Raw genomic sequence first — 16,542 nt, 5'->3', positions numbered from 1 at the left:
CCATGCTGTCCAATTAAAAGCTTTTCTCAATTTGCCTGCATATGCAATAAACATGAAACGTACTTTCTAGACTGAAAATAAAAGCTAAAATTAAAGAAAAAAAGTAATTCACCATTTTAACTGCAGATATCTTTGGTTTAAACCCATTAAAGAATGAGTAGGCCTAGAATAAAACATCTAGCCACACCGATAAACCAAGGATTTTACACCCCTCGAAAGCAAACCACAAAGCACAGGTAGCTCTAAATAGTTAAAAGTACAAAGTCAAGTAAAAAGACGGCACTCTTAGGTTTCACTTCCCATCCATACAAACATACGCTTTTGTATATCAGCATTTGTTCATGCTAAAATAGCATGATAGGGTAAGTCATTACGACAGTGAAGACCAAAAGGAACTATGAATCAATTATCAGGTCACCACAGTTGGTTTAAGGCATTCATTGTGGACCGCTTGTTTGACTAGCCCTTAAAAACTAAATGTAACTTAATAATGAATATGTTCATGTTATGAACTTGGAGCCTGTTGGAAAAACCCATTTATTTATCAATTGGAGCAAATTCACATTTTGTTTTATGTTGCGGCTATGGGTTCAAAAACAGGCAACAACCCAAAAACAAAAACACAAATAATGAACAGTATTGAGGGGACAACAGAACAGGAATTCATTTAATACGTACGATTGTTTTTGTTCCTGCGGACAAGTGTGGAGGGCTTTGACAAAACAGCGGCACTGTACATACAGATTTGCTTTGCGTGGTCATGATCTATGGACACGTCAGCCACACCATCTGATCAAGCATTTACTGTACAAAGGGAGAGCAGACGCCCCTGCATCGCTCTACAGTACCCAAAGCCCAGGCCTCGCATTCATCATCACGTTGTCTACACACCAGTGGGCAAATTTGGTTTCACCACAAGAGGCTTACTTGGTGACTCACGCTCTACAAATTAGTGAATGAGCATTTGGGTGCAACGGTACAATTATGAGACTGATGAGGCATGACAGAATACCGTATGGAAACTCAAGACCAAGGCAAAAAAATCAAGTGATCAACACATTTCAGTCTTGTGTAATTCGAAGGGGTGGTTAAGTTACTATATGACCGCTGTAGAGTTTTGCCATAGATTACTTATACATCGGTATGGGGGGGTGGGAACAAAAGAAAGCTATGAGTGTGGCGGTACGGCCGCGCAGCCCGCCAGCTGGTGGGGCCGGGGAGAGAACAATGTCTGTGCTGGTAGACAGCAGTGAAATGGCGGGGCTCAGAGGAGGCGCTTGGTCTGTTCGCAATTCTGTAAAACCATCATTTGTTCCGATAAAATCAAAAGCATGAAAATAAAAAGTATATATATAAATCTTTAACCCTCCCTCCCCCGTCCCGACCCTCGATTCGTGTTCGATTGGCGTCTATTCTTCCTCGCTCTCGTTTTCATGATCCATGTCCTCCTCGCCGTTTGTTTTGGACTCCAATCTCCCGTCCTCGTCACCGCTGTTCTGCCCCTCCAGCACTCCATCCTCCTCACCATCATCATCCTCTTCCTCCCAATTCTAAAAACACAAAAAGGTAGGTCACAGGATTAGATAACTCAAAAAAAAAAAGACAATCTGTGTACAACACTGGAAGGACGGTAAGGTACTCACATCAGAATTATCATCATCAGGAAGGCCTTCATCCCCGGAGGCGTCGTCTTCAGAGGACTCTGGAGGACCAAGGAAATATCCATTAATCCAACCTGGTGCAGTCTTGGACATCTCAAGCACGACCCTGTCTGCACTACACCGCATGACTACGTCAGGAGATGCATGCTCAGATGGGCAATAATGCAACCGGTGAATCAGTTTACATCTCGTATTAGAAGAGCCCTCACACGTGAGGCAACCGGAATAATCTGCGTTTGAAATACCACAGCAAAGGCCATTTACACACACCGTGCACAAACCCAACCCACACGCATTAAGCATCAGCTCTATATTTTCACCCAATGTAAAACGTTCCACTACTTAACTTATGTTGTTCGTCAAATTTCATTCTAGTTATTGCTATTTCAGACAGACACTACAAATAAAACGTTTTAAACATTTAACAGAGCGCTTTCACCATTAACTATTTGTGAGAGTCAGCAATAATTTAAGGAGCCACAATGCCAAAAAGCTCAATGTGGCATTTGATACAGATATCTCATTTAAGCACTTACGGTGTGAACATCAACGTTAAATACCCTTTAAACGTGCATATTGCATAAAGACCATGTCCCCATTTGTTCATGCACCAAACATGGTGACGTCCCAACATGGGATTTTTGGGGCAAAAAAAACGATATTTTATTTAATTTGGCAGGAGATACCGATATCCTGTGCAAATATGCAATTATTTTAAATCTAAGATGCATTACAGCCATTTATATAAAGAATATAACTCAAATAATTTGTCTAAACAAAGAAAAAAGGTAATTAATTTGTTGACATCCATTTCATTCTGCGTGGGGGGGGGGAAGAGTTCAGCGGGAAGCAAATGTGCATGGTGATGGATCACGTATGCATTAAAAGGTTTAGACACGACTCAGTTAATCATGTTAATGATTGGATTTAAATAATAAATAATTGAATTTATATAGCGCTTTTTTTTTCTGGAAACTCAAAGCGCTTACAGTGACGGGGGGGGGGGGGGGGGGGGAGGACCTTACTAACCACCAATGTGTAGCACCTATTTGGGTGATGCACGGCACCAGAATGCTCACCACACACCAGCTTGAGGTGGAGAGTGAGGGAATTAATGAATCAGCCAATTATACAGGGGGATGATAACCTTAACTTGCGGAGGTCAATTCGTTTTTGATAATTGACCATTGCTAAGCATATAATGACTGTCAAGGAAAGTGGATTTTTGCCTCCGATTCACGTCTTTCGTATCACTCGTATCACTCCACTCCAGTAGTCTGGTAACTTATCAACCCCAGCGTATTCGGTTGCTAAGCAAAGTCAACATCTTTGACAAACTATTTCTCTGCTGATGGTATGTGTGGCAGATGTATGGCGTGAAAAGGATCCTTCTAACAAGAAAACAGTTGTTAACCCTTGACATTTCACATCCCCCATTCAATTTTAATGATTGCTTGGACCCCAATTACACCAAGTTAACGATATGAGGACACAATTCTCCGGTCAGTAGTAGGGTCAAGTCAGTTGTAGGGTCGTTTCTCAATCCCGTTGACAAACTCCAAAAAACCCAAAAGCTTCTGAACCAGTCAGTGCTATGGTAGAGAGTTTAAGTCCATGACAGAAATGATTTCCACTAAAGGGTACGGCATTATGAGAAAGGCAACCAGCCAATCATGTTAAAGATGAGACCAAGTGATGCTCCAGTTCTCTGCCGTCGCCGAATCTGGTCTGAAGTCAAGCAAATACATTGACAGAAATTTGATCCGAAGGCGTGCTTAGATTTTTTTTTACAGCCTTACTCCGCCTATTTCAGAATAAACTGTTGCGATTGCTACATTCTGTCGCCGCCGTTTTGGAAATTCTGCAGGCTGTAGCACTCACCTTCCTTAGTCATGAACTAAATGCCTTGCTTAGCACCGCAGTTTATTTTAATTTATCCAAAAGGAAAGCTTGCAGACTTTGCCCCTTTCAGAAGTTGGGAATTGTTTTACCAAGAATCCATTCAACACAACAGGGGGTCTGTTGTACTCCCCTCTTGTTCTGAACACGGCCGGGCCCTAGTAGGCACCCTCAGTTGGTTATTCACAGTAGCTCTGTACTTTGATTTGACGAGCGTCTGAACCCATCGTGTATGTAACATTGAAGATACCTTCTCAGATTTTGTATTCTTTTTACCTTGTTGCAGATCAAACATGTAGGCTTTGGTCCCATATTCATACTTTGCAGTCACGTGACTACCATGACTACCTGGAGGGCAACAAACGCTTGCAAAATGGCGACGAACAACGGCCAACCAGAGGAATTGCAGCCTTGCAGATGTCCGATACTTCAATCAATCAACTATTTAGACCATATGTCACAAAATGTTGAAATTAGATACGAAGAGAAGATAAACATACTCGGAACTTGTGATCCATACACAGCACCCGGTGATGTATTCATTGCTTTGAAGCTGGCAAAGACTCTACCAGACTTGGAGTTTGGAGTTATTTACATTTATCTCAGAGAATCCGTCACCTGATACCGCACAAAAATTGAAAGCCTACGGATGGGTTAACAACGCTGTCGTATGGGTGGTGAAAAACAGGAATATCTTCATAATCAAAGCAAAGGTGAATATTACTATTCCACCATCGACTATGAAATGTCCCTTTTGTCCGCGATTACATAGCCAATGTGGTCTTATTATAGCCCGATCATTCACTAAAAAACACAGAAAGATTAAAGCATCCAGCATATGATTTCAACAATGTGTGAGGGCAGGGATGATCGCACAGTTGCTGTTACAGAATGCTGCGCGATTTACGCCTCGTACCCACTGTACACGTCCGTCGACGGATCTCATTGACTTTACATGGGACACTCCCGAAATGCATTGTGGGTCCGTCCGTCAAATCGGCTTCGTCTCTTGCGTCCAAAAGTTGAGAAAAGTTTAACTTTTCAGGCAGCGACGGATCCGTTGGCCAATCAGTTCGCTTTATACGCATGTTATACGCAGATCGTGTTTTACCCCATGCGTCGGACACGCCCACTCTCTTCCGTCGACGGACGTGTACAGTGGGTATGAGGCGTTAGTCTGCACAGTGGAATGAGTGCTGGGCGGAGATGTTCGCGCATTTCAGAGGCAGGGAGCTTCCCTACAAAAATATATGTCTAATTTGTCAGTTTTCCATGTGTATGCCTGGCACAAATGCTCCTGTTGAACTTATCTTTCCATCATGAAGGTATTTGGACTAAGAGGAACCTAATGACCGTTCGTGTGGTAAAACTGGCGACGTCCTGATTATGTTACGTTTCGTTGCTGGAGTTCTTGCCCGCCAGCCAGTCGTTGTGACGTCACGTGCAAAGTATGAATACTGCAATGGATATTCAACAGTCCACTCCTCATTGTTCATTTTCTACCTTTGGCGTTTAACGTGGCCTATGATCATTTTACCATAACTTTTTTTAACCTTTTGCCACGGCAGAGACGGCTGTGCCGTGGGCACAGTGTGCAGGCTCATGGTCAATGTGACAGGACGAAGCAGATGAAACCATTTCCTATTGGAGGAAATTGAACTGGCTCAGAAAACTGCTTTTGCGGTGGAAATGTTACTCTGGTTGTTTTATGTTCAGATAAAAAGAACTCAGGACGGATGGCGGATCGTGATTTGTATAGGACTGCAGTACAGTAATGAGACTTAACACAGCCGCGTTCCGCTCAGATAGGGGTCTGAAAGCTGCTGGCCAGGTTGCCTGGCAACAGAAGCCTTGATTGCATTTTGGATGAGTGACTGCACAGAATTCAAAAGTGCCTTGCTGAGTTCCATGTGCGTGTGTTCGCCAGTGCATCTGCTCAAGGGCTCGCTGGGAGAGAACGGCACTCTATAAAAAGTAGAATACAGATAATTACAGGAACCAATTGAACCCCTGCTCTGCAAGCCACTTTGACACGAAATGTCTTTAATTAACCCTTTAATAAAAAATAAAAAAACGTTTCAAACTGAAAAGCCAGAATGTCCGCATTGAAGGCGCTGACCGAATCCCTGCACGACCTGATCCCCGGGGTACCAAACAATGGTTTTGAAGAAATGGACTGACGTTTTCATCTCCTACCATCCAGTGTGGTGGAGTGGTGTATTCCTTACCCTCTTCGTAGACCAGCTTAGCAGTGCGGTCCACTTCTGTGTTTATGCAGCTGTTGCTTGTCGCCACCTAGTGGTGAAAACAAGGAGGTAGATTGAACGTGCAAAAAACAACATTCAAATCCTAGCCTTCTCCTCTCCCACATTATAATCAAGGTACTAAAATCCATCAAAGGTATGGATCTCAGCATCATGTCTGGGTCCCATCGTTTCTCAATCCCTTTGACACAAACTTTCAAAACCCCAAAAGCTTCCGGGCCAGTCAGTGCTATAGGGAGAGAGTTTAAGTCCATGACAGAAATGATTTCCACTAAAGGGTACGGCATTATGAGAAAGGCAACCAGCCAATCATGTTAAAGATGAGATAACCAAGTGAAACTCCAGTTCTCTGCCGTCGCTGAATCTGGTCTGAAGTCAAGCAAATACATTTTGACAGAAATTCGATCCGAAGGCGTGCTTAGATTTTTTACAACCTTACTCCGCCTATTTCAGAATAAACTTTTGTGATTGCTACATTTTCTGCTTAGTCATGAACTAAACGTCTCCCCCTTGATTAGTCCTTCCACTTTTGTTGAATTCAATGGGACTGTATAGTTTAGGTTTCCGGTTTTGGTACACAATGTACAAGCTCTTTGCAAAAGTGCCTACCTGAGTGATGAGAAGAAGCAGTTTGCCATTCAGCTTGTTTAACCTGTGGAACATTTTCACCCTGCTTTCGATCATGTGGTACAGCACTCCGAGTTGGTTTACCAAGTCAGGCAGCTGTGGAATAGGAACACATGGGGACCATAATGAAGAAGAACCCTGATAATGGGGAGCATTTAAGAACAATATTAAGAGGTTCAAACCAGGCATGAAAAAATATGTCAAGTAGCATTGCACTAGGGCCAAAACACATCTTGAGTTTCCGTCAACATGCAGGCTTTTTGGGGTTAGTCTTAGGGCGTATTCACACCTGCCTTGTTTGGTTCGAACTAAACCAAAATAAATCCCTGGTGCGGACCTTTTGGGCTGGTGTGAATTCAAACCATCGAACTCGGGAGCGGACCAAACAGCCGGCCCGAGACCCAGCCGGAGAGGTGGTCTCGGTCCGCTGGTGCGGTTCGCTTGAGATGTGAAAGAGACCACACCTCGGTCCGATCCAGTTCTAAAAACCATACGCCTCTTTGGACGTAACAGGCACCCGCTCAGCCGCTCGCATTATGGGAATTATTGTTTGATTAGCAGCACATTGTCGGACCGTCAGGTGAAAATGAGTCGTGGCTCAACATGGAGCAAAGAGGAGACGGAATGTCTATTGGATATTTGGGCAGACGCCCACAAAGTATGCTGGAAAACAATCATTAAAAACACAGATGCATTTAAGACATTCAGCACCAGGATAAGGGAGGTGTTTGACTGGTCCGCAGATCAATGTATATCACGGTGGATATCCATGATTGTTTACTTTCACCGGTGCATACCCTTTTATTTTTTTCCTTTAGCGCTTTACCCCGCCCCAGACCTTTTTGTCCAATGATTGAACGATCTTTGCACACATGTGGGTTTGTTGACAAATTCTGGGACTGTACGGAAAAATAGCAATGTGTAAAGGAACCGCACCAAACCAAAGAATAAACATTGTGTTGTGGTCCGGACCAAAGAGCGAACTTCAGAACTTTCCTGTGTGAATACGCTAGGGATCGATACAGATTTTTATTTTTTTATTTATTTTTTTAGGGCCGATGCCAATACTGTTTTTTTTCATCAGCCTTAGCCGATGACCGATACAGGCTGCCGATTTTCTTTGGCTGATATTTGGAGCTGATGCTGCTTCTGCTCCCTCAATTTACATCATAAAAATGACAATGATGATAACAAATGTTACAAGTCTCAATTTAAAAAAAAAGGAACATCAGAATCCTTTTATTTATCATTGTCCAACAAAAACACTCAATTATACGAATTGAACTGTCTGTAAATCAGGCCGGGAAAAAAATATTGGCGAACGCAACAGCCACACATCAACTGAGGCACGTAAAAAAAATATATATATATATATCGGCCGATCACTAGAATACGCCCTTAGTGTGCCATACCTAAGAGGCAACTGAACTTAAAGAGGTACCGATAGGTACAGAATACTGAGAAAAATTATAGCAAAGATAAAGTAAGCAGATAAATTATGTGTTAGTGCAGCTCAAACCTGATAATGGTCAATGGCTCAATCCCTATATCCATTTAATACATATAAAGTCTGATAAAGTCTAGTTTTTTATAGGCGTGTATGCCCTGGGTTGTAGGATAGTTAAGCTGAATCCTGAGGTAAATGAGATGAAAACTGACCAACACCAAGACAAGCCAACCCAGTTTCTAATTTAATGGTGTTATTTTGTCATGTATGCTGCCAATATGGCAAAATAAAAAGCCTTATATTGTGCACACACAATACCAGTAATTCCACCGGCAGTCAGGATGTCTTTTGAAATTTAAATATGAAAAGTGTTATGCAAAGCACTCCCAATATCTAAGACCTAAAAATACCGTGAGTCAACCTTGACAAAATGGTTTAAGCACTTGCTGCAGCTATTCTGTACTTAGTGGAGTACAGAATACATTACTGGCCTGCATCATTTCTAAAGTTAACTTTAATTAAATAATTTTAAAATTGAACAAGTCGTACTACTAGGTAGCACAAGACTTGCAATACCAAGTACTGCAAGGTTGCCAAACGACAAAGTAATGACCCATTTCTTAACCGTCGGCCAGTGTCAAGTCCATCAGGCTGTTTGCAGGGTGGACTCACCGATGACAGGTACGAGGTGTGTTGCACGAGCACCGCCTTGAGCCACCGTACCATTAGTATGGCCCTGCAGGGGGAGGGGGAAACAAAGCCATGCTCCATTAGCGGCTCACATAGCGTTGTACAGCGGTATGATGTGGGCATCTAGACCTAGTGGGAACCAGCAGTGTTGTGACAAGATAATGAAGTGCACAGGGTCTGCCTCACTTACGCTAAAGGATGTCCTTGCAGTCTCTTGGTGATCTGAGAGAAACAAAACTAAAGTTTAGATATTTGTTCCAAGGCCTCATTTTTTTTTACAAAACAATACAATTTGAGAAACAGTGATTTGGACTCACCTGGTTTACCAACGGCAGGACTGCTGGGAGTGGCAACCGGGCCACCGTCTTCTTGATCTGCATTTCCTTCTTGTTCTGGAACACTTTCTGCAAGGAGGAGGGGACAGGTTGAACGTAATCATTACATGGGTTAGGAATCAGTAAGACATTATTTCGAGATAAGCATCAAGTTAAGATTTACACAGACCGTCACACACACACACACACAGAAGCCCACTTACATTCAGGATCTCTGCATCTTGGCTCTCTAAGCCTTGCACCAGAAGCACTGCAAAGTTGTCCATCTGGAGGGAGGGAAGCCCTTTCACCCGGCCCTTCTGTGCAGACACGGTGGAAAGATCGATCTCTTCGAGACGCTCCTCTATTGACATCTGCACAAAGGGAAGGAACAGGTGGGTATAAAAAGGGTATTGGGCGATTTGACAACTGGCTCGTATACAACTGGCTTTCCAACTTGATAGCGAAACACCAATCACAACTCCAAAACAAATGGCAGGTATGGTTCCAATTTCCCCAATTGCCTCAAAAGCAAATTTATAAGAATACACAATTGACCAAGGATAAATGAAGCATACCTCAGTCGTTTTTCCGCCTAGTTTCCTCTTCTCTGATCCTAGTGAGGTCATGGTGATGGGAGCCCGGTGACCAGGAAGCCCTGGGACCAACACTTTGCTCTTGGTATTGACTAATGGCGTTTTCACCTGGAAAAATATTGACCACATGTTCACTCCATGAATGCCACACAGAAAATCTAAATGTCTACATGCCAAGCAGATGCAATTCGCTGGAGCAAGTCAAGTGCCGGTAAGGGCAGTAGGGATGTCACGAGAACCGATACTTCGAGAACCGATACTCCAAGTCGATACCAAAATTCAAAAAACGTGACGGTACTTGTTTTTCTTAGTACCGTAGGTACCGAGGATGCAATTCCTCCGGACGTCACGTGGGCAGCATATACACCTACACAGGAACATGGAAGATGGCAACTGCAGCTGCAGCGAGTGCGACGGCTCCGCCTCGACTCGTCGATAAAAAGAATAGTAAGAGTCGTGTCTGGAAGTACTTTGCATTTGGAACGCTGCGCCGCGCGACTGTTTCAGACGGGACCCGTTTCAATGTTGCGCTTCTAAACACGCATGGTACGACTGCGTTCGGCATCACTTACTTGATGTTGTTTTGATTGAAGATCGGCAGGTTGTAGTGGGTGCGGCGGTGAATGTGTGCGTGCGTGCGTGTTGCGAGCGTATGCAATTTCAAAGTAAACAAACCAACTCAAAGCCGATGCATGCATCCAAACTATTCGTTCAAAACCAAATAAACAAATCAAAAACAGCGTCGCTTATTCGCTTCAAATACTTTTTCTTTTCAAAACTTGGTAATTAATACGGCGCGGTACCGAGCGGGTGAAAACAATGTTGGCGTCTCCTGTGGCTGCCTTGCGCACCTGCGTTATATTACTTAATATTAGGTTGGAAGTTATGTTTTAAACCCCGCCATGCATGCAAGTGTAAACGCGAGCTGCATAGACTGCCTGCTTTCAGCACGTATTCTTTTTTTTTATTTTTATTATTATTACTTGAACGCTACATGCCACTGTTCTTTTTTGTAATGTTAATAGTGGTTTATTTTTATCCATTACTTGAAGGCTACATGCCAGTGCCACTGTTTTTTGTAATGTTTAAATGTTTTTAATAAATAAAGTAAATGGGATTTATTGTTTTGTTTTTGACCGTGGTATCGAATTGGGTATCGAGAATCTTGGAATTTCACTGGTATTGGTATCGACTACTAAATTTCTGGTATCGTGACATCCCTAAAGGGCAGTGATGGTGGTACCTTGGAGACATTGGCTTCAACGGAGAGGGATAAAGTAGTCTTCACGTCCCGGGTCAGGCAGATGTGTCTTTCTGATGAGTTCACCTCCTGCGGATAAGTGAGTGGTTGGGATTTAACAGTGTATAAATAAATAAATAAATAAGTGTAAGTAATAAATAAGTAAATAAAAAGTGTATAAATAAATAAAAATGACATTTTTTTGAACAAAGCCCACAACATGCTGCTGTAATTCAACTGCTCTCTGTGGTACTCACCACTCTCTCCATGACAGGCTGAAGGTGGTTGCCATAGGCCAGCATCACACTCCGTGAGTCTGAGCCCAGGGCTGTGGCCAGCAAGGGAATGGGCACTGGGGAGTCTTCTACGCCCGACATCTGCACGGTACAGGAGGGGGACAGGGGCTTCTTGCACGGCCTGTGAGAAACACATACAGCAAATCAATGTACAGATGCTTGCGGCGAACACATGCTATGTGGCTAGGAGCAATACTTTGAGGGTCTTACCCGTTCAAAAAGTGCTCAAAAAGATGGAGCTGTCCATCCTTGCACACCACAGCCAGTCTCATTGCCTGCACAAAGAATATTAGACAGACTTATCATGGAGAATAACCAATCCAAATCCGCATGCACAACAGTAGCAGCAATAACTGTTGATGGCGTTCATACGAGAGCACAACGCGTCTGACCTCCTCTTTGCTGTTTGAAGAGTAGAGGTCAATGTGCAGGGGTTCGTCGGTCAATGTGAACGACACCACAGAGTTCTTGTCTTTGCCATCGTCCCGCACTTGCCTATAAAATAAATACAAATGCATGAGTATCATAGCAGTAACACAAACTATTGATATGAAGTGTGGGCTTTTAAATTGACAGGTATACAACAAAATCCAATAGTAAAAACAATTGAATTATGAAAATGCATTAAGAGGGAAAGGGATCAAATAAGTATGCAAAAACACATGGAAAAAAGAAATGGAAACATTTCTTTAAGGATGAGTCTTCACTGATCTATATCTTAATTAGCTGCCAGCATCTACTACATGCTACCCCTGTGCAGTCTTTATACTGTATTGATGTGAAAAGAATGTTACAATATGCAATGATGAAAGGCCACAGACAAGACACGTACGATAGGCTATACGAATAAAAATAAAATAGGAATGCCTGAAAACACTGTACCGGTTAGGATCACTTCTTCAGAAATCCATGTATCTCTATTATTAAAAATTATATACTTTCAAATAAAACCAAAACCAAGAAGATGGCCACCAAATTGTACAAGTAATACTATTCATTCAAAAAACTCACCAAACACTGAGGAGCCTGTCATATGCAGCCCCAGACAGAAAGTAGAGTCCATTTCCGTCTGGCGGCCGGGTGGTAGCAAAGCATAGGGTCGTTATAGCCGTCGAGTGGCCTGTGAATTTCTGAAAAGAGGGAAGAAAGCAAATGCGCCTATGTTTTATTCATTCATGTTTCTTGGACTCTCCGTGATGCTTACACTATATGATCAAAACAATAATTAGTGTATTTACTTATTTTTCAATCCACGGTAAAAGAAAAAACATGTTAAACGATAGAGCCATGGTATGATGTTCCCTCTTGGCCGTATTTCAGCCAGCAAGTCAAACCAGCTCTTTAAATAAATAAGTACAGGCTGTAGTTATGGGAAAACCAGAAAAACTCTATCCATATGGCAGACAACAGCTGAAACTTTGAAAGGCTTATTGGGGTAACCCTACAACCTTAATTATCACCACCCCTTATGACAAGCATTTTAATTCATCTTTCCCCTGTTTGTTTGACATGTGTGTGTCTGTGCCGGTCTGTTGTCTATATCATTTCCGCTGTTGTGGATGCAACCCTTTGCATACAGGCAGGAATGCATTGGGTTGCTTTTTCATTTTAATATTCCTTTTCTTTTCATTTCCTTTCCATATTACATGTTAATTGTTTTGTGGTAGTTTTGTATTGGCTAGATTGGTGTGGGTGGGTGATCGTTGTTTTTCTTTACGTCACAAAGCTGTGCTATATTTTATTGAATTTCGGATACATATTTCTGTGACAAATGGCGGACCTTACACTTTTCATGCCCACTCAATGTATTGTATTGTTGTATTTTGATGTGTACTTAATAAAAATGTGATCACAAAAAAAAACAGCTGTAGTTATGGGGAGAATTCAACTGGGGTAGACATTAGTGCCAGCAGAAATGTCTACAGTCATCACTTTGACAAACAAGCTGAAGTTAATCACACCCAGGAATAAAGATCCATTTGTGTCAAGTATCAAAGAGCTGCCACGCTCACCCTATACACCTCCTTAGTCTCCAAGTCCCACATCTTGATGGTCTGTCCTGCAGAAAGCAGCAGCTTGCCGTCAGGGCTCGCACACAAACTGGTCACTGCTGCACGGTCCGCCTTCCACTTGCTGAACACATTGAACACACACATTCATACATTAACTCAATTGTCATCACCCAAATAAAACATTGGGTAAAACAGGACTCTTTATCCAAGCTAAAATAACACAGGAATAAACTTTGAATCAAATACCAAAAGGTTATTTGGGGGTTTGGCAATACATGTTGCATGGCAACAAATAGCCATAAGCAATGAGACTGTATTTCCAAAGGCAGCCATGGATCATTGGCAATAAATCACTTAATATCTTAAACAAACCATGCTCCATGTAGAATAAAAGGCATTGCCCATCTAATTGAGTTTGCCTGTATTATTTCACTGGCACTTTAAGTGGAATTGAGTTACGGTCTCGGATAGAACAATCAATCTACGGCAGGGTTGTTTTCCTTGGAGCTGTGATACTCTTCCATTTTGGATAAGTTGTATGTATATTATAGATGTTGGTAAAGTATTAATGTAGGTTTGTGCTTTTTCCGGTACCACTATTTACCCTGGTGACCTTTTATGTAAATATGTCCCAGTCAGTGTTTCTCTGCTTGTGAGATTTGTTAGATATGTTCGCCAATTACCTTTGCAACTAGCTCGGCTGGCTATATAAGCCTGTTCTGTGTACCATTAGAGCAGTGAATTTAACTATATCATACGGTTAAACTGTTTGTGACTTTTGAGATTGTATTGCCCGGCTAAACTCCCCCTCATAATCAGGCTACATAGATAGCTATGTTAATAACGTATACAGCACCTAATTATGAGTACATTCATATACAAGTGTTATGACTTATATGTGTGCATCTTGAAAAGGCATGTGTGTTATTACTGTTCTATATACATCATATATTATCGTTCCCTTAAGACAACATTCTTCCTCAAATAAATGTTTCCAAACCTGTGATCGCTGACTGGCGTTTGCCAGCTCTAATCCGCACATCTACAGAGGCCCTAGACATATTTAAATTGTATTTTCTATCCTTGAAGTGTGCCCAAAAATAGAGGGCCTTTGTCATTAGTTAGCCTATATAACAGAATAGGCCGACACTTAACTTACTACGTAACTTACATAATGCGCTGTTGGATTTATTGTTGAGCAGTCATCATCGTTTATAACTGTGACCCAAATTTGTATGCACAATTGGCAATGAATGTGCAACAACACATTGTACAGCATGGTTTAGAAATGGCCTTGTGGATGCAAGGCATTCAAAAAAGACAGCTGGAAGATGCCAGCTATTTGCCTGAGAAAAAGATCTTTCCCATCCCTTCCATCAATTGGGGTAGACAAATAAAAAAAGGGCACAAGTTGTTCTAGAAAATGCAAGTTATGTGCGTAGTATGCAGCTACTGACCAGCGTGACTTTCCCGTTTGTAGGTCCCACTCTACGATTTGAGTATCGTCTGAACCGCTGTATAACAAGGCGTCCTGGGGATGCCAGTCCACACAGTTCACCGCTCCACTATGACCACCGTCCTGGCACCAGAAGAAAGAAACCACATTAACAAAAAACAACTCACAATAATAATGCACAGAAATTAACGTAACAAGCCATTATCCACTTAACTCTCCACAGCCCACCACTGGGGTTATGGCTAGTTAGATATATTTAATTGATTAGGCTACCAGTGGAATAATTTGTGATTTACAAACATTACAAATATAAGTGTACCGTGACCTCACCAGAGTGCAGTGCAATGCTCCTTTTGCTGTGCTGTAGATAAGCACAGTGCCCGCCGCCGTGCCCATTGCCAAAAGGTCTGCCTTCTCCTCCACCTGCACTGCCTCCGATTTCCTCTTCTTCCTCTGAGGACCCTCCTAAAAAAAACAAAAACAAAGTTAACAGTTGATGTAAAAGATCAAAATGCAATAGAAACATATTTTGATGCTTGTATTTGACCTAAAATGATGAGGAAATGAAGGAATAAAACTCAATGATAGACCATATTCAGCTTGCTTTGAAGTAAATGTCAAAGCGGTGTATGCTGAAGTGGCCAATATCACTGGGGACAAAAAGTTATTCAGGGGCAGCAATCTTGCTCGGTAGGATATAAACCCTTAACGTATTAGGACATATTGCGTTAACTTCTTAGTATATTTAAACGTCAGTGATCTATGGCTTCAAGTGTCATGGTGGAACATGTTAGCTTGAAAGCTAAACCTTGTGTAGCTAACGCTAACTTCCAAATGCACACTTTTACAAGCGACAGATGAGACATCAACGAGGCGAGACATTATATAGCGGCTCATCTGAAAACAGACAAACACATAGTGGGGTTGGTTCATTCGACAAACACTGATTTGGAGCAGCATTTTCTGAATTGAAAACTAATTACCCAACCATGTGGGACCAACATGTGCGTTTCCCGCAGGCGCTACATAGCCAGCTAATAGCTGCTAACGTGGCCACCGCTGCTAACCCCAGCCCTGTCCGTGTCACACGCGAGATGATCTTCACATTAACACACACATGCTTATCAGAGGAGTCACTCCTATGCTCAAAATAAAACACAATATACTCGGTTAACTGCCGACGCCCGGTTACAACTAATGCATTTCCACAAGGCCTAAGCATTTTAAAGTACCGCTACCCCACATACCTTGACTGTCCGGCATGGTCCCCATGCTATGCAGGTACAAGTGGCACTCAGATGGGCAGAAGGCACATATTCTTGGTGAAGTGTTTTACTATCAGTATTCCAGATTCTTAATCTACCATCTTGGGCACACAGGGCTAGATACTGGCGTGATTTAGGTGAGAAAACGCAGGGTAGTCCAAGCGAGGTGCTGCCACCGTCAGCCGCCATTTCCCCAGTACTGCGTGAGTCTGCGTGGTTGGAAAAACCACGTGTGAGCGTTCACAGGCAGGCGCATTTCCCCTGGAGTTTACGGCCTTCCCATTGGCTACTATCTACAAATGGGTGTGTCTTAAAAAAATCTAAGCCGTTTTGGGAAACAATATTCGATTTGAGTTTTAAATCAAATACAAGGCTTCACTACTACATGGGAGTATGTAGTGAATTGTAATTAATTGTAACTACTCAGTTTGTCGATTTGGCTTATCCACAGCAAAACAAAGAAGCAGCTGAGTGCCGAGGTGAGCATCCCAGTTTACAACTCGGGTATTATCTATACGGGGACAGTGCTTTGATTTTTAGGAATTAATCGTATAAGTGCACACTTAGTAACACAATTGACCCTCACTAATATACGCAATAACGTTATCCCTCTATAACTTCTGAGAAGTCACAATAGTCTTGTGTGTGCTGTTTTACCTTGCAATAAAAAAAAACGAATACATTTTTTTGCACCAATAAGACACATTGCACAGTTAATTAATAATAATAGTTGAAAAAACTTAATAATAATAACACAAGTATACACTTTTTGGTA

The 16,542-nt window shown here is 42.2% G+C and overlaps 1 protein-coding gene across 1 annotated transcript; it reads right to left on the bottom strand.

The window, feature by feature from the left end:
* Nucleotides 1-639: 639 nt before the first annotated feature.
* On the bottom strand, nt 640-15,958 carry wdr43 (WD repeat domain 43). The gene is made up of 18 exons (XM_084482053.1): nt 15,750-15,958; nt 14,833-14,967; nt 14,504-14,625; nt 13,047-13,167; nt 12,046-12,164; nt 11,427-11,529; nt 11,245-11,309; nt 10,996-11,155; nt 10,742-10,828; nt 9,481-9,606; nt 9,127-9,276; nt 8,906-8,992; nt 8,779-8,810; nt 8,571-8,634; nt 6,434-6,547; nt 5,789-5,855; nt 1,644-1,702; nt 640-1,550 (listed from the first exon to the last, which is right to left on the bottom strand). The coding sequence occupies exons 1-18, from the start codon at nt 15,954-15,956 to the stop codon at nt 1,410-1,412; spliced, it is 1,959 nt and encodes a 652-aa protein (XP_084338179.1). The 5' UTR covers nt 15,957-15,958; the 3' UTR covers nt 640-1,409.
* Between the last annotated feature and the right edge of the window lie 584 nt (nt 15,959-16,542).

The sequence above is a fragment of the Micromesistius poutassou genome (assembly GCF_964030765.1).
Source record: "Micromesistius poutassou genome assembly, chromosome: 17".
In the NCBI taxonomy this organism is placed as follows: Eukaryota; Metazoa; Chordata; class Actinopteri; order Gadiformes; family Gadidae; genus Micromesistius; species Micromesistius poutassou.
This window is presented reverse-complemented; position numbering and strand designations above follow the sequence as displayed.

What these genes read in the sequence shown, in the direction of transcription:
- wdr43 (XM_084482053.1), bottom strand. Translation starts at nt 15,956, where the DNA reads ATGGCGGCTGACGGTGGCAGCACCTCGCTTGGACTACCCTGCGTTTTC. An exon ending in GAGCATTGCACTGCACTCTG is followed by an intron (nt 14,626 to 14,832) that starts GTGAGGTCACGG and finishes TTCTGGTGCCAG; the next exon opens with GACGGTGGTCATAGTGGAGC. An exon ending in CTGATGATGATAATTCTGAT is followed by an intron (nt 1,551 to 1,643) that starts GTGAGTACCTTA and finishes TTGTGTTTTTAG; the next exon opens with AATTGGGAGGAAGAGGATGA.